General features: G+C 36.4%; 1 protein-coding gene across 2 annotated transcripts in view; it reads right to left on the bottom strand.

Moving 5' to 3' along the window:
- Positions 1-19,406, bottom strand: part of THSD7A (thrombospondin type 1 domain containing 7A) — a 265,269-nt gene that overhangs the window by 14,383 nt on the left and 231,480 nt on the right. For both annotated transcript variants that reach the window (XM_039711276.1, XM_039711285.1), the window contains 9 exons: positions 15,601-15,779; positions 11,769-11,774; positions 10,932-11,065; positions 10,155-10,308; positions 9,130-9,271; positions 8,538-8,653; positions 3,272-3,389; positions 2,427-2,572; positions 1,661-1,835 (listed from right to left, as the gene is read on the bottom strand). In XM_039711276.1, coding sequence (XP_039567210.1) covers positions 1,661-1,835; positions 2,427-2,572; positions 3,272-3,389; positions 8,538-8,653; positions 9,130-9,271; positions 10,155-10,308; positions 10,932-11,065; positions 11,769-11,774; positions 15,601-15,779 — 1,170 coding nt within the window. The remainder of the gene's footprint in view (positions 1-1,660; positions 1,836-2,426; positions 2,573-3,271; positions 3,390-8,537; positions 8,654-9,129; positions 9,272-10,154; positions 10,309-10,931; positions 11,066-11,768; positions 11,775-15,600; positions 15,780-19,406) is intronic.

Below are 19,406 nucleotides of genomic sequence, written 5' to 3'. Positions count from 1 at the left end.
TTAATTATTGCTTATCTTTCTCTAAATAGATGTAGAAGAAACTGATGAAAAATCCTTTGCAAAAAAAGGGAAACGGAAACATGATTAAAATGTTTGTTCTTGCTATTTCATGTTAGGGTAATAGACCTGTAGAATTCCATAGTGTAAAACCAAAAAATAAAATCATACTAATGACACTAATTAGCACAATCAGCTACAGAACATTTAAGGAATATCTGAGGCACAACACAAGGAAACCATTTTGTTAAAACTGCAATTGAAAATGGGACTAGACTGTGCATAAACTCATAAATAAACCTCTTAGTTCTCATTATTTCAGTGAGAAACCCATTAAAAATTCATGCTACCTTGCATTATACTGATGACAGATATAATCAGTACTGTGTTGACCGGATGCCTGATTAATGAAGGAATTTTATTTGCCAACCTTAGGAAAGCATGCAAAGAAATGAATAATTGACGAACTGATGTATACATAATAGGAAAACAAGTAGTGATTTTTGGAAACATTAGCTGGAGCGTATCATTAGCTCATCCCCACAGGGCAGTTATTCTTGCTAGCTAAATGTGAGATTGTTGAAGAACAGGTCCCTGCTCAGCAAATTTTTAAAGCAATCAGTAAGCAGCTATATTTTTTTTTATAAAATGCACTAATATGAAAACATAAGTATAGTCTTTGTATTCTTCCAGTTTCCATTTAAGAAGTAAAAATACATGCAAATTATGAAATTGGAATGCTATGTACAAAGCAGCGATGAAAATCTCTCAATATTTTATTAAATTCTATTTATTGAGACAACTTTACCTTCAGTCCAATCTGAAATGAACTGGTAAAAAAACTCTGGGAAAGAGGAGAGTTTCAAGAGAATGAAAATAGAGTACTGGTATGAAATGATAGCTACATTAGAACCGAAGGAGTTTATCACCTCTTCTGAAGATTCATCATTAACAGCTACTAAACAACAGCAATATACTTCAAATTCTACAAGTAAGTGTTTGGAATGAACTGGAGGGTTTTACTGGAAATTAAAATCTCTTATATGATCTTAATCCTTCTCAGTATGAGCATCATGGACCTGATCATTCATAACAGCTCCTTTAGATTCAGTTCACAAAGGCAATGATAGAGCACATCACATCCAGAGAGCCAAACAACTAGAGGCACTCATGTTTTCTCAGAGATCACAACTTTAGTTTCATTTGGAATAGAGCTTTTAAAGAAAAAAGTAAGATGCCTTAGCTTATCTTCGTCAGACACCCATAAAATGCATCAAGTTTTTAGCCACTGGTAAAAGTATTAATAAAGTTGTTAGTAGCCTACATACTTAGCGCTAATATTTAGCTGTAAACCAACACCCTTTCTTATGGAGTTAAATACAGGTTATTTCAATAGATTTTGTGAAAAAAATATATTCATAGATACAATCTGTGACAGAGAGATCATGTCTTTTAAAAATGTAAAATCTAGTATTTTTTCTAATTGATTTATTGTCATGAAGCCACTCCTAAAAAGCCACTCTCTTGGTCATTTGATGGATAAACCCAATCAGTAAAGCAGATGGAAAAGATTTAATTGCCTGTGGCTAATGGTAGGCCCTAATAGCTATAATGACACCCAACCAATCTTGAAATACAACATTTATTTGAACAGCTTTGTTACCTGGACAAGGGAAAGTGCAGGTTTCCTCAAGTATTATTTTTTTATCACCATCTATAATAGGTTCTATTTCTCCACAGAATTCCTCATCTACTACTTTGCCAACATCTTCAATGGATCCATCATAAACCACACAGGAGATGTTCCTTACTCGTGTTCCCTCTCCACACTGAGCATCCTACAGAAGGAGAACATTTATTGACTGATACTGAACAGAAGAAGACTGCCAAAAGACTAGATCTGAGTTACATGCCACTCTATCTCCTATTATTCTTGCTGAACTACTTATTCATTCCAGTAAGGAGAAAAAGAAGACAAAAAAGAGAAGTCATGGTTCATTATTTCTGAAACAAAAAAAAAACAAAAACAAAACCAAAAACCCAACCCAAAATTTCTGGTCACTGTTACTTCTTCCTTAAATTACAGAGCTAATTATGCCTTTGAATTGCAACCAGAGCAGTATGTCAAGTGAAGATATCTTCTAATATGTAAATATATTTCTGCTGATATTATTTTACAAAATAAGTATTTAAATTATTAGTAAAGATGCTGCTCAGGTACCAAAGATTTCATTTATACTCTGAATATCTGTAGGACACTGTTGCATCCATTGATAAATATGAAATCTAAGGAAAAAAACAAATTTTAGTTTTTGTGTAAGAGGGGTGGAAGCAAATTGTTTACAGAGTTGATAAGCAGGTATCCAGACACATCAAAATATGCCTGGACCCACACATTCCATAACTTCTAAGTCCCATATGGCTTTTACCTCTACTTTGCATGTAGACCATTGACCATATTGCCATCGATAACAAGGTTTTACTGGACAGGGTTTGAATTGCTCCATCTGAGAAGGACAAGGTCTCCCATCACCCTGAAATGGCTGATTTATGGTCCTTCTTCTGATCATTTTTCCTGTAACAAAAACCAGCAGCAACATAACAAACAACGAAGTGGTTAGACTGATTTATTCCTCAAGATAGTTCTATTTTGCTGAAAAGTATTGTGTTTGAGTAAAGCAATTTTTTCCAGATTTCACAAATTGAATTATAAAGCTGATCTGTTGGGTATTGTCTGTTATGAGGATTCATATTTTCCAAGTCAGACACTTTATATTCTGTCATTTGTTTGTAGTGTAAGACGTGCAGGAGGATTAGGATTGTTCCTGTAACAGCAAACAAAAGCAGTAATTTCCTAGTTCAGAAGCCTGAATAAAAATATTATTCATGAATGTGACAACATGTTTGTCCATTTCAGTGGAGACTCCTGCTCCTCATCTGGGGCTTGCTTCGAGAAGAGGCCAGCTGCTGTGTTCTTCCCTAAGTTAACACAGAAACATGTGCCCCGTAATTGTCTGATTGCAGCAAACAAGACCTTGCAACCTTCTGTCACTGTGCAGGAAACATTACATCCAGATTTTGCAGAAGATGGAGGATTCTTCACTCAGGCCCAAAGAGAACTAAAATACAATAGGCTTATCCAACAATTATCTCCTCTTCAACCATGAGTGATATGCTACCCAGCTTCACTGAGATACAGGTTCTATTTCAAATACTTATATAAACAGAAAGAGGAATTCTCAGTCTTTAAAATATCCCAAAGGTATGTACTGACCTGTAAGGCCACATGTTTGGGAGCACTCAGACCAAGTGGACCAGTCAGAGAGCTGACAGTTCACAGGACATTCCACCACACAGGACATATTCATTTGCCATGTCTTTTCCAAACCAAGCTGAAAGACAGTGTTAAATGGTTAGCACAAAACTCCAGGCCTGTAAATTAAGTAAGACATTTAAAATTCTCACTTCAAGACAGTCCTAATGCATATACTGATCTTTATAAACAGGCATAAATCCCATTTTCATAAATCATTTTCTAAACTAGAACCTATAAATGGAGGGCTTAATCTCCAAATGTTACTTTTTACAAAACAATTTTATGAAGTATTTTGAAAGAGGCATACAAAAATACTGAACAGCTATTAATAAGTGATACTAGAAGCCAAGTTCAAAACTAGTAAAAGGAGGAGGATGAACATGTATTAAATATTCAGAAGATGTTCCAGATGTTGAAAGTTTACAGGAGCTCATGAGAGACTGAACAAGTGGAAGAGAAATATGAAGGTTTAAACACACAGAAAATGCATCAGGCAAATGTAGTTCAAGAGCTGAAAACAGGTGGAAGCTGTGAAAGGAGTAGGTGGAAACTCTTGTATGTCTGTGCTCCTTACTCATTCCTTACTAATTCTATTCTATTCTATTCTATTCTATTCTATTCTATTCTATTCTATCATGCTGTCCATACAAAGATATTGACATGACACTGACACTGATTTTTCAAAAAAATATATATATTTGCATTTTTTTCTGAAAAACTTTGCAAAAAACCCAGAATTCTCTAACATCCATAAAGTAAAAGCTCCATTTGCTGGAGGAGTATGAAAGGGACAGAGATATTAATCTCAAGACCCAAGTTTTCCCAAAAATATATTCTGTTCCTGTTTTTCTCCAGGTATGATTCAGCCCAACACCCCATCTCAGGCAAGAAAGAGTTTTATATTCATGCTTGGGACATGGCACAACAGCTACATACTCCTTTGCTCTGATCCCAAACAGCCATTTCTATGTTCTTATAAACTCACACGCTCCAGATTTTCCCCATCCATGTGAGGAAAGAGATATTCTCACTAACACACATGAGAATATATGATACAAGATGAAGTGTGACTGATGGCAAAAACGCATGATAACGCCTGCATCTTGCAGAGCTGAGTTAAAAGGGAGGTCAGTTACAGGTTGTATGATTTAAAGTGTGAAAGAAAATCGGTCCTGCCAACATGAACATATCTACAGCTTTTCAGCACAAAGGACTGTTCTCTTCACTGGACCTCACCAGCAGACCTTGATTATTATTGAGGCATTTCAGAATCCTAGGCAGTTGTGAATACCTTTAACTAGAAAAAATCCCCACCTAGTTTAAAAGAAAAAAAAAAAAAGCAGCAAACTAGACATTTCAAAACCTATTAATTTTAATGACTGGAAAAGTTAATTATATAAAACCAGTATTTAAGACTTTAAAAAGGAGATAAACCCACTCTTCCTACTAAACACAAGCATACAGCGATAATTAGGCACAACATTAACACATTCTCCATAAATAAACTTTCAGTACCACAAGTACTGAAAATATCTCCTCTTGATAGACTCACCAAGTTTTAAATTTGCATTTGCAGTACCATTTATTGAGACAGATGAAGGTTTAGACCTCTGTTTGCTTTTATACATCAAAGAATGAGTTCTTTGCTTTTCTCGGTGGTTCAGTATAGCCTTGATTATACAGCTATCACACACAGACAACACCTGAAACCTTTGGATAATCTGGAATTTGGATGATTAGGAAGCTAGAGAACCCACTTTGAAGTCCATATTTGGGTCAAACCTTCTGAGCAAAGGCTTTAAAACCTGCTTAATTGATTCCTGCCAATTATAGAAACATGACTGCTCTCTTTCAAGACTGGTCTTCCCAGCTGGACTTTAGCAGCTCAAGAGGGAAAAGCCCAAGAAAGATATTAACAGTGAAGAGGAGAAAGCTGAAGGCCAGATTACCCACAGTGACCTCCTATTTGCATGTCTTAGATGCTGAAGTCCTGCTTAAATAGATCTGGGGAACAACTGACAGGTTGCAGTTCAATAGTATTCACATATTCCTTTCTTCTCCCTCTCCTTCCTTGAACTGATGAACCACAATTCAACTTGAAGACCTTAGAAAATATTTGAAAAAAGTGTTCAGTAGCTCCCTCACACTAACGCTTTTATTCTGGATGAGCTGTGGTTTCTGACTCAACAAAGTCAAGTACCCTGTGCGCTCTGTGCTTCTGGTCACAGATGCCAGGGGCAGCAGGCTGCCACACCAGCATGCTCTTTAAATCCTGGGATCCACAAGAAGTATCTGTATTCATTTATGGGAATTTTTGGCATTAGATTAAACCCTGCTGCTGGAGGTTAATCATGTAATCTGACAAGCAGACTATTCACCAATAAACCAGCAAAGTCTGCTTTTTAATGCAGACACAACTGCTGGTTTCTAGGATTTCCTCATCTTTAATTAATGGTAAATGAATGAAAATAAGTCTATAAAAATGAATATGAAGAGGATCAGCTTGCTTTAGGTGATTTGATTTTTAAATATTCAAAGAAAGAGAAGTAAAGTTCTTGTGATAAGTAGAAATCAAGTAATTCAGTATTACTACGCTTTGAGAGTTTGAGGAGTTTAACACAACTAGGACTTGGCAAAAGCTCTGGAAATTCTTTTATCTTGGCAGTAATCAGGACAACTGTCTACCTTCTTTAGCTGATCAACTCAAATAAACACAAGATCATATGGACACATAAGGAAATCTGAACACAGGTGCTCAGATGGAATATTAGTATTTAACTCTGCTGATGCTCATACCTGGAGATGGTTATAGACAAAATTCAGCATGAAGGGTTTTTTTATATATGGCTTTATTACTTTCTTGAGCTATATATTATGTAGCAACTCTGCTATAATGAATCTTAATTTCATAGGGATCAGTATAGGTTTATCTATCATGAGCTCTCTTCTTTGCATATAATAATAAGAAACATAATTCAGTAAATGAACCTACACATAAATTAAGTAAATCTTTACTCATACATCAAGTACAAAGTTTTATGATAGCCCAGAGAAAATTCATTAGCTAGGTCATTACAAAATCACTTCATATTTCTCCTATTCATCAACTTTTCCAACCACATGCACCTTATTTTAAACTTCACTTAATATTTCTGCACTGCACTTATAGTGCAAAAACACAGCGGAAACCCCCATCCTGAATGATCATTAGCAGGAAGTGCATTGTACGTATGCACATTTTGATAATTTCTTAAATACTCTGCAAGGTCACAGAGTTGGCTTTCAAATCTTAAGAGTGAAGGGTCTGTTAAGATCTGAAGAGCTTGGCTTTCCTGTTAATCAGGTTAACAGGTTTTACTCCTCAGTTATTGGATCAGCCTTTGACCTCGTTGGACCACTGCTTACACATCCATAATTCAACAAATAGTCTTAACTGTGTGACTAGGGATTGGATAAGAGCTTTCTACAAGATGTATCTCTATATAATCTGTTGATAAATCCAGGACATCACTAGAGTGATGTTTGTTGGCCAGTCATTTACAGCAAGTAGCTCTTGAGATATTATATTATTGCCCTCATTGTTCTTCTGAATAATAAACTTTCATTTCTTAAATACAGGAAAACTCCAAAGGTTTTCTGAAATATGAGTGTAAAATGTAATCAGTTCTAAATGTTGTTTTAAATCTTTGCTTAACAGGAATAATTTCTTGGATTTATAGTAGAAGAAATATATTTTCTCATAAAATCAAATAAATCATAATTTCTTTCTGTTAAAGCATTTATTTGGATTGATCTTTTACATCAGGTCTTGGTATTAATTAATCAATATTGCAACCTCTCAGAAATGACAGACATTTCTTTCTCTTTTCTAATACATTAAAACATTATAAAAAGCATTAATGCATTGCATTATTAACTTCGCAGCAACTTGCTGGTATACCCGGGTTTTTTCTTGTGATGTTATTTTTGTGGCTGTCCCATTCCTGGAAGTGTTCACAAGGCCAGGTTGGAGGAGGCTTTCAGCAAACCTCTAGAATGAAAGGTGAGCCTACCCACAGAAGGGGCTTTGATCTTTAAGGTGATGATCTTTAAGAACCCTTCCAACCCTAACCATTTTATGATTCTGTGAAAATATTAGATTTTATTAGAAACCCAAGAACCACGAGGGAAGGAGGAACATGTGACAGAAGTCTCAGCTGAAACCCTCTGCCTTTGATAAGAACTTATTGATTCAAGAATCCAGGATGTTGGAGGAAATTGGAGAAGTTTAAGTAGGTCAGATACACCATTATAAGTCCAAAGTAAATAATGAGTTTCCTGACTCCCTCCACTTCTGATGAGACTCTTTTCTATGGGCATATCCTGAGAGCAGCTAGTAGCCAGAAGGATCCTGCAGAAAAGCTGTTGGTGCCAAAACTGCTATGGGCCCCTTTCCCCCTTTGTCCCCCATTGCCAGTTATTTTATTTCTGATGTCACGGTGGTGGGGGAATGGCAGCTGAAGCTATTGCAGTTACTATCCATCAGAGATGCATGTAGAATTGCCCTTAAAGTAGTACTGATGCTGTTTTCATGGGGTTTTTTTCATACTACAGACTCCATGCAATTCAAAGCACTAGGATCAATGGCCAAAATGTCAGGGAACCAGTGCTGTCAAACTGGAAGTTTGTTTGAACATTTGCAAAACAGCTCTTTCAAAACTTAAGGGCTCCTGTCTGCTAGCTAGTTCTCCTTATACACTCCTACTTAATATTACATTCATGCTGCACGTTTTTTCACACTAGTTGGGTATTTTTTGCATCACACAGCTGGATACAAGAAGTTAGCATTCAGCCCAGCTGCAGAATGACACGTGAGAAATATTTTCCAACACATTGAGTAAATGATTGATACTGGCAGATGTCCAAGTCTCCATGCAGAAGTTGTATCAAATTAGAATTATGATTAGCATTCTGATTGAGATTTATTACCTTTATTCTACTTTATTAATTATTGTTTCTAAGTAATTTCCTTCAGGACATAATAATTAGCATGTGTTCACAGAGGCACTTAAAAGTAACCAAAGGAAATAGTATAAAAATCAGTTGATGGCTCGGTTAATTTCAGAGGTACTTAACAATCCATGAATAGTGTTGCAAAACATCTGGTGAAGATGCCATACAGCTCAGTTGGCTCAGTATTAATTAGCACCATTAGAAGGGAGCTTTCTCACAGGTACCCACTCACCTCTTCACAGTATTTCAGGTCAACTGATTTGCCATCACTGCGAACGCAATCGAGCATCCGCGTTTTGATGCCACTGCCACAGACAGCCTTCTCGCTGAGCTGACACGTGCTCCAGTCTGCAAAGGAGGAATTCATTAGCATTGCAGACTTTCAGATAGAATACGTAATGATCCAGTCTCCCACCTAATTCTGATGGCCTAAAACAACCTTCACAAGCAACTTTTGCACATGCAAAGGCTCATGGAGCCCAGCTGCTACACAATTTTGGAAACAGTGACCTTTACTGCAAATAGTCAAAGTCATGGTACATTCCTGAAAAATGCATATTTGGCTTTGTCTGCATGGATTTTGAGTAAATCACAAAATTAAATGAGAAATACTTTTCCTGGAGTTACAGCATGCACATTTCACATGCAAATTCTCAATTTAATATTTTATCTGGATCAAACAGCCTGAATCAGTTTTCAGTACAAGTTCCACAGCTGTGTCTGGGTAAGAATGAGTAAGCAGAAAAATCCATCCTGTAAGGTGAATGGAAAGGAGCTGTTAGATGTGGTCCCAGGCTGTCACTAGAACATAAGAACACAAATACCTGTCACATTGTAGTCATAGTGGTAGCAGTTCTTGTTCAAAGTGCAGGCTTCTGCCTCAGTGGCAGCAGGACAGGGCTTTCCATCATCTGGTTGTCTTAGGCATTCAGCTGACCTTTCACGGACACTACTTCCATTGCATGGCTTGAAAGTAAGATTGGAAACAGCTTAAATATTTTGGCACCCTGATACCTCTTTATGCAGCAATACAACAACCTTTTAAATAATCCCTTCCCAAAACACAAGTGTAAAATAACAGGTTCCTGCTAATGTATAAGAGAAACTCTTTTCTTTAACCTAACCTGGTAACACCACTCTATTTTCCTAAATAGTGCATATTTCAGTATTAGTACTTTGTAAGTATTTCACTCATAAACAGGATATTGAGATGCTCTTTTTCCAAATGCTGCGATGTAGTGCACCAAGGCCTCTCAGAGGTCCCAAAACACTTTTTGGTTTTTTTGGGGTTTTTTTGTTGTTGTTTTTTGTTTGTTTGTTTGTTTGTTTGTTTGTTTGTTGTTGTTGTTGTTTTTGTTTTGTTTTGTTTTTGTTTGTTTTTGACATTTCTTTTTAAAATTCCTGCCGGGAAGGAAAGGGAGAGGAGACCGAAAATTACTTCTCTATACTCAGTCTTGATCTGCAGACTTTGCCACTTGTATCAGGATAGTGACATTTTTAGTTCAGTGACTGTGGTGCTATGCAGAGGCTCAGAGCTAGGCTCAAAGACAAACTCACAAGCCACTGCTAAAACTATTCCACCACACAGGAGGCACCCCACACTGGGAAGAGTGACCACTGGGCACATTTTAGTCTGCCTGTTTTTAGTCTGAAATTCTTCTGAAAGAATTTAGCTTAGTGGAAAGTACTGTCACACTTCATTTGCAGGCAACACAAAACGACCCTAAAGATGACACTATATATATATATTTATAGGTGTTATCAGTTCAGCATCTTTGCAAAACACATCATACATACGCTTTTAAAGTATCCTCCCAAAACTATAAATGTGGCACTTTGGCATGCTTACCAAAGAGCACTGAGACCAGGATCCCCATTCAGACATAACACAGTCCTCAGGACATGGCAATGTGCATTTTCTAGCACCAAGTGGCATATCTTCAGGATCACACAGATAGTCTTCTACTGTGTCAGAAGGACCATCCACAGTGTTTAGCATGCACCTGGAAAAAAGAACTGCACATAAACTTCACTTGCCATGGATTTTGTATGTTTTGTGTTCTACAGTATTCGGAGGCATTTTAACATTTTGTCAGCACATAAATGAAATAAGTATTGATCTATGATTACCCAAGAAAAGCTGAAGAGTCAAAAACAATCTTTGTTTTCACAGATGACAGCAACATAAAGGCATGCACATAATTTAGACAATCCTTATCAGTGATTTCCTGGGAGCCCCTGGGCAGGTGATTTGCTTGATATTAGCCAACCTCTAAACCAGAATAATGCAGATCATCTATGGTTTAGACATATTTTGTGCATACTTCAGCTGATAACTTTAAATCCAGAACTATTAAAACTTCAAAAAATTTTATATTCTTAGTATTAATCCTTAATTTACACAGATGCCTTTTAATTACCAATAGATTAAATTAGGAATCAAGGTCTCTATCCATAGCAAGTAGACAGAGTCATATTGCACTCCCTGAATCTATTCTGATTTATACAAGCCAGGCTCCAGGTCTGGACTCAACACTAGGCATTACATAGAATTACATCAAATTAAATACAGCCAAAGCTGAAAGTGAAGGCTCTTTAAAGTGAAGGAGGAGCAATATTGTTTTACCTGACTTTCCTTGTTTGAACACCTTCTCCACAATTCTCTTTTAAGTCCACGTTGGTCACCTTGCAGACACTCCAGGGCTCAGTTACCCATATGTACTGGCTGCAGTCACTGTGGCAGGGGACTACCTCATACACCTGGAATCCACGTTCAGTGTCAGTTTTGGTGCACACAAGTACGATAAACATGCAAAAGTGATCATACATAAAAAAGCATTCATGCTCTTGGGAACAATAAAAAATATTAACTTGATGATTTAGACACTATAGTAATAATACAGATTAAATACTTGCTAGAAAACTACTGAAATAACAAAAAGACAGAAGCTATTGAATGCTGGATTCTCTGGTTTTCTCTGCCACTAAGCCCATGCCGTGCCATTTCCACCAAAAACATAAAAGAACTTACATAAAGTCTGTAACTAGGCTAGCTCATGAGTACACCTTTTAAAAAAATGCTGTTAAAACTCTGCTAGCACTTTAGCTCTGTCCTTCACATCTCTTCTTTATTATTCCATCCCACTATTATATTATTATCCCAGTAATTAGTTATGGGGGTTCTGTATTGCTAAGGAGAGGTGACCTCAAGAGAAATTATACCAATATATATTGAATCACTTTATATATTCATTGTCTATGCTTAAAGTCACTCTAATGTATTTGTGTATCAGAATTAGTATTATGTTTAGATTTGAATGCAAATTTTTACATGGCATCTCATGTAGCAATTTCTATAGTGTTCTGTGTACTGACTCAAACATACACAAAAAAATGGGACAGACAAGACATGTTGAGCAAGAAGCACATGTTGAGCTTAAATTTCTATTTTATAAACACTTACCTGTGCCTGAAGAAAGTATTTTCATGAACCCAAAAGAAAGAAAAAAAAGCAAAAAGAAAAAGTTAGAATTATTATAGTGAAGCATAGGTATTTAAATGGCGTAAATTTAGCTTTTATTATAGACAATATTCTGTTACTTCTGCAAAGAAAAAGGACATTAATTTTTTCTCTTGGACCTCCTTTGCAACCATAAGGTAATTTGTAAAAAGTTTACCCTTGGAAGAAAATAAATTTTATACATCACTGCTGGTGGGAAGAAACTGTATATTACCTAGTCTCTTGGTTAGATATTTTATTTGAACTGTTCTCCCTTTTTGCCTATAATGAACATCAAACTTTTACACAGTAGGGAATCCAGTCTCTCTTAGATAAGAGAAAATCCTCAGTGTTTTTGGAGGACACTGGACTTCTCTATCAATTGAAATTCTTCTGACAGCTTTAAATGCAATAGATTCAAACAAATAAATGGAACTGTCAATTTTCATCCTTCCAATGTTCCTAAGTCCTTCATGGAATATCTTAATTATGCATAAATTACTTAAAGCCCATTGCCTTGAAATTATACTAGCTAATTTGACATATTATTCTATGCATCAAGTCAGCACAACTAAAACTGCTGGACAGTCTAAGACTTGTCTTAAACAAGTTCTTGATTTCTTTTCTTGTGTAGAAAAAGATTGCTGATGGTTTGATGGTTTGATGGCAACAAAATACCACAGAAAATAGAATGCCTTGAACATTAAATGCGTAATCGGACATCATATCACTATGCAGCTGATCAGCCCATGCACAAGACCACCTGCATAGTCAACATACTTGGGCCTTCTCTGAACTAGATTAACAATAAAAGACATAAAAGTGTGTGGTGAAAATGCCTGTTAGGGAAGGTACTGGACTCTGTTAAAAATTTGTTATTTAGAATTCTTCGCCAGAATTTCCAGAATGAGAATAGGAAAGCCTTAATTCCAGGAAATGTTTATATGTCTAACCCTGGTTAGTGTAAGAAGAAATACATAAACCCCACACACTCAACAGCTTTTGCAGTAACATAAAATGGATGTCTTGACAGAAAGCCAGAGGAGGACTTTATATTGCATTGCACACGTGAGTGGTGTTCTCCTGACCTTACTGGCATTTTTGCAGCTATGACTGCTGGCCACAGCAGTTGGGTGGTATAAGAATTGCATACCCATCCTGCTACTGATGAAGGGGAAAATAATGCTTGTAATCAATGAAAATATGGATGTCCTTAATTTCTCTAAGAGTCTCAGATTAGTCCCTTCATTTGAAACCATCTTATGACCATTGACGTGATTTTATATCAAACCTGACTCTATTACTACTGTAATTATGATGTCTCTTAGCCTGCTGAAGTGAGTACTGAGCAAGCTTTATTCAGCAGGAGAGTGGTTTGGGAGCCATCCTGGCATGCATGGCCCAGGAGGAAAGACATTGAATGACACATCCAGCTTTCACTGTGCTCATCCTTCATCACAGCACAGGCACGAATGTCAGCCCTGAGAGACACTGAACGACTTCTTAACAAGGTCTTAAGTATTTTATTTCAGTGTTTCCCCAGCCTTACTATTAGAAAGTTTTCCCAAGGCTTAATCCAAATCTGCTTGCAGCAGTGTAAGCCCACTGCTTTTTATCCTATCCATGATGGGCATGGAAAATGGATTATTTCCTCCTTCTTTGCAACAGCCCTTTTTGTATGTACTAGCCGACTGCCAGCATTCTCCCTCCCATCTCCCATTCCCTGGGCTAGACAACATGTTGTAGTCTTTCTCCTGTAGTCATCAGATTCATAATTCCTAGGTGGCATCTTACAGCGTAGTTCTTCTGTAAACCATAGTGCATATACTTGTGGGCACCAAAGATCCAATTTTACCATTATGAGTCATATGTATGCAATTAAGAATGTTACATATATAAGTAATAAATATGTAACTTAAACACATTATGTTATTGAATGATTATTGAACGATGACTCTAAAATTCAGTTCTTTTCTAGCTGAATGGTGGGTCCCATTTACTTTAAATAACTAATTCAAAATTGGAATATCTGTGCATTTCTCTGCATGTTTCTGAGTTGAAAGGGAATGTATTTAAAAATAAAAAATACAGGCTTTATATTTTTCAACATCCTTGCATTATCTGTGGAATGTCCTTTTCATGAAAGTACTATATTTCTTTACAACAATTACACTTGGGATCAACTATTATTTGTTAAAGATCATGTAACCACAAATCAAATGAGTCAAAGTACCGGCAGAGGGCAATAGTGCTGCATAAAAGTGATGAACAGATCTCCAGCAAAATCACCTTTGATGCAGAAAAATACAAGCCTATTATGTACGACATGAATATTAAAGAACGAAAAAGACTTTTGTATAGACTATAATTTGCTCCTATTGAAACACGTTCCTCCTAATTCAAAGCATATTTACATGCTGACCCAAATCCAGCAACCCTCATTCTAGTTCGTATTTTGTTAAAGTAGATCACAAACTTGGTTTATTAGCTGCGGTTAAACACTTATGATTTTCTAAATTAGAACTAATTACATCCCCTAAAGTAGAAAATTAGATCAACAAGCCATTTCATTTTGTTCTAGCAAAATGTCAATAGGATAATATTAAGTACATGCATTTTTATTCAAATGTAAATTGAGAGCACTTTTTTTTTTAAATCTTTGAATATTTACAGAAAAGATCATGTCGTTGTTTAACATGCCTCTGCAGACTAAATTAAATTCAACAGTAATATGAATATAAATCAACTTTGAAGAGAATAAGTTAATTGACAAGGAATGTTTTCCTTTCTAAAACTCTCCAAGGAAAGAAACTTCAGGGTTTAACTTGGGCTAGTGCTAAACTTGGTCACAAAGACTAAATGCTTGTTAGCGGTCCAAGCATTCCAGCACTCTCAGGGTGCTCTTGGATTACATTTTATGGTTTAGTTTCACATGAAGAGGATCCAGACTCTATGGTCAGACTGCTCCACATTGCAATAGCAAGTGTAGTTTGTGGGACAGCTGGGAGACTGACTTCAGAATTTGTGACTGAACTGTACTGCCAGGGCAGGTGTACCCAAGTGTACCCAAGAAGGTCAAGCTCCAGCTTGAGGAGAACCCCCTAAGGGACACTGGGATGACTGTTTGAGAGTTGTGTTTTCTGATCCAAGATGGTCAGGAAGTTACACTAAAAATCTTGCCAGTTTGAGTAACTGTAATTAGACATTTTACTGCCTGTCATATATTAGAAAATTAGAAGTTTAGAAGTGATATTAAAGATCATCTAGTTCCAAACCCCTTACCTTCCATTGGATCAGTTTGCTCAGAGCCCCATCCAATCATGCGTGGAACATCTCAAGGGATGAGGCATTCACCACTTCTCTGTATAACCCATTCCAGGACCTCATCACCCCCTGAGTGAAGAATTTCTTCCTAATGTATAATATAAATCTGCTCTCAGTTTGAAACCATTCCCCCTTGTCCTGTCACTACATGGCTCTGTACAAAGTTTCTCTTCATCTTTCTTGGAGAATCCCTTCAGGTAAGAGAGCTTTGGAAACAGTCTTCAAAATCTGCATGTAAGTATGTTTTATTGTCTGCAATCTGCAGTTCACAAAATATGCAAAATTCTTGCAGATGAGGAAGTAACTAAGACAGATTCTTTACTGCCTGAGGAACTCTAAACCAACACATACTCCTTCTACCTCCATCTGCTCCTTATGTTATAGTGTTTCTCTACAACAAAAAATACAGATAAAAGAGCTATTTGAAGTTTGGAAAAAGCTATATCAATAATTTAAATATAAATCAAATTACCTGGTTGATGTGATCTAGCTTTGGACAGGGTCTTCCACCATTGTAGGGCTTTTCACGAAGCCATTTAGACCGAACCTTTACCCCACTCCCACAGGATTTACTACAGCGAGACCAGTTGGACCACTCACTGAGCTTGCAGTCTGAGGGACATGGAATTATACAGGCTTCCTCAATATACCCTGCATGAATGGAAAAGAAAGTGAAATCTCTTCAGCATGTCAGTTTGCGACTTCTCCCTGAAGCCCTCGTCTGCTTCATTTAGATTCTCCAAAGTTTGACTTGACAGGACTGTGTGAATAGAGAGATTTCTTCATCATTAGGGATAAATTAAATTCTGCAGAAAATTGACACATATAGCTGGAGACTGTTAGAGTAGCAGCTGAGCATCCTCACTGCTCATCATCCCATCTGATTAGGATTCACACTCTCCAGATTTCAGCATTCAAACTTTCTGACAGCTACAGTGTAATTGACACTAACCATCTCTTGGCGGCATCATTCTTACTCTGTAAAATGATATGTATAATTTTTTTAAGGAAAAAAGGTTTAATTTAAAGATACTCCACAACTGTATCAAGTAATTCAATTGCAGTTATACACAAAAAATCCAACTGGGAAGAAATCCATCTCGCCAGCCTGGAGCAAGGGAACTTAACACCTTGTGACCTTTCTAAAGCTAGAAAGAGAGAGTATCCTGCCACATTAATGATCTGCCGATTAACAACCATCTGCCCCCAGTAGCACACTGAATAATTGCACTGAATGGAAAAGCAGATGTTTGTTTTGGTTAAGTCATTGGTCCAGAGAGGTTGGAAGGGGTATGACATGGTCTGCAGGGAGTAACATGAGGCCTCAATTCACTGAATAAGTGAAAATGTCTTTCTTTCAAAAGCAACATATGCCATAGCTCTACAATATGTGTAATTTATTCCAATATTTAAGGAAAAGCTATAATACATCAAATAAAAAGCTGGCCTTAAGTGCATGTTTACTACAACTATATCCTGAACTCTCTTCTCACTATCCTGTGCCAGATCTGAAAAGTATTTACCATTAGCAAATGTTCACTTTACAGATTCAAAACCTTGTATTAAAATATTTCATTAAAATATTTAATGAAAACAGTTGCAAAATTAACCCATATTTGGTTAAGATCATCCTCAAAAGATTGCCATGGTTCACTAGGCTTCAAATGTTTCAATCATTTGTCAGATATATAGAATTTTTTTAATTCAAAGGGGATCAATCTTTTCATCAGAGCTGAATTATTTTTAACCTATGCTTCTAAGTAAAGCTGTTCTGTCTCTTCTAAAAGTAACCAATAACAACCAGTCTCAAGGTTTGTAAAGAATCAAACCACTTAGATTTCAATTCTATATACCTATTTCTAGTTAATTTGTTGGTTTAGATATCGTTAATTTGTTTTGGATAAAGAAAATAATTTTAAAAATACCGTAGCATTTATAGTATTTTATGGTCAAATTCAGGTGATTTTTTTATTTTGTATGGTTTTACTTTGTTTAGAAGTGTTAAATATTTAAATAAATATAAAGAGCACATCCTGGACTTGAGTCCTGTGAAACTACTGCTCACCAAATGTGTCTTCCTTAAAATGACTAGGATATTATTACCTTGAATCACAAGCATATTTATTAACGAGCTGTTGTTATTTGAGCAAACAGTTCAGTGAAAGTGTATGAAGGAGACGCTGTGTTAGACAAAATAAATTTGTGAGGATCACATCCCTGCCTATAAGAGGTGCTGACATAGATTGCCCTGCAGTAGTAGATGCAAAATTGATTATGTTTCACCTTACCTGACATCTCTGAGTCCTAGAAATCTGATGCACCCTATCTCAGAGCTCCAGCCTGCACTGAACTTTGATTGCATAAATACCAAAGCCTGTACTTGCACTAGAAATGAGCTTTCAACAAGTCCTCTCAGGTGCCATACAAAACCGTGCACTCACACAATCAGGAAGCTAATGAATGAAAATGGAAAATAACCAAAGCAAGTTAAAGAAAACAATTCCCTTCAAACAAGAAATGTTTAGTGATATTTATTGTCTGATAGAACTATGTGAATACTGCATTGCCCTATGAAATTACTTGTGATTCTGAAATGCTGCTTTTACTTTCAACATAACTTCTAAATACTTTTTTAATGGAGAAATCTTTCTACTATAACACAGTTATGCCATTTACCATTTATGAAATTTCTGTCTCTGGTAATTAAGGACTGAAAAATCCAAATTCAAGTTGTTTTAAATACACTGTACAGCAGGTAACTTGAATTAGTACAGGCTGCTTCAGAAAGACTTTATTTTAAGGTCCATAGACCTCTGAGATTGTTTTAGTAACTCTCAAAGGGATCTTCCCAGTCTTTGCCAAAATCTTCTTTGGGATACCATGGTATTTTGGGATTTTGATAACACTTCATAGCCTATGTGGAACATACTAAACTAAAATAATTGACAAATTAGAAATTATTTTGATTAATTTCCCTTCAATTCATCCAAACAAGGGCAAAAAGTTTAACAACATATTTAGAATCTTGCAGACAGAAGTTGTATCAAATACATTATACTATATGCAATTTCCAGGTAACATTTTAATTAACCTGAGCTATATTCCAAGCTATTTCATAAATTATAAAATGGAAAAAAAATATCAAATTCCATAAATTATCAACACTTAAATTACCCTGAGCTATATTCCAAGCAATTCCATAAATTATCAAATGAAACCAAACCACTGGAGCAACTACCCATGAAATATCAAGATTGAAGTCAGTCACTAGAACTGCCTTAACATAGAAAGCAAAAAAGTCAAAACAGCATCCTACCACAGATATAGAGTCTTATTAAGAGTTATAGCATGGAAAACTGCAACCTGCTGATATTTTAATGCATTTTGTAGAGGATGCAGTGGTCCAGATGACACTACCCACACAGTCTATAACGAAAAAATACTGAACTGCAATCTCATACTTAATCCTGCAAGCTTCATGGAATGGCTTCTGTTCACCATACAGCTCTTTCCTGTGCCATCTCCATGATATCTGGTCTATGATGGTCTTCTCTCCCTCCTTCCTATTTTCTTAGAAAAGCATCAAGACTCAAACTCCATATATGAAAGTTAAACAGCTGAACAAGAAGAATGGAAAAGACACGTTAAGAAGAGACCAAGAATGGAGTCAACCAATGAAAGCCAAAAAGGAGCTCTAACATGGTAGGATGGCTTGGAGATTCTGGAAGTGTGGAGCATTTTTGGAGAGCAGAAAGAAAAACATTTATTCTCTGTAAGATGCAAGACAAGCATTAAAAAACTCCTAACCACTGGTATAGTAACACTGTTAAGGGGGTCCACAAAGGAATTTCACAGCTTTTCCAAACAGATGGAAAAGAAAACAAATAAATGAAGAACACAAGGATTAGATTATATATAAGAAAAATGTTCTTCACCCAGAGGGTGGTTGGGTACTGGACAGGCTCTCTGGGGAAGCGGCCACAGCACAAAGCTTGAAAGAGTTCAAGAAGCATTTGGACAATGGTCTCAGGCTCATGGTGTGACTCAGGATGTCCTCTGCAGGGCCAGGAGTTAGATTCTGTTATCCTTGCGGATCCCTGCCAACTCAGGATCCAATTCTATGAAGTTACTTTTCACGGCAAAGAGTCAGAATTCAAAACAACAGAGGAAATGCAAAACAAAAGGGACTAAGGAGGAGCAGGGTAAGAAAAGATAGTGAGAGGGAAGAGGAAATAAATGGCTCAGAACATAGTCAAGAGAATTGTAAGGAGATACTAC

The sequence above is a fragment of the Passer montanus genome, unplaced genomic scaffold (assembly GCF_014805655.1).
Source record: "Passer montanus isolate IOZ18808 unplaced genomic scaffold, ASM1480565v1 scaffold10, whole genome shotgun sequence".
Lineage (NCBI taxonomy): Eukaryota > Metazoa > Chordata > Aves > Passeriformes > Passeridae > Passer > Passer montanus.
The sequence above is the reverse complement of the archived record's forward strand: the minus strand, read 5'-3'. Positions and strand labels throughout refer to the sequence as shown.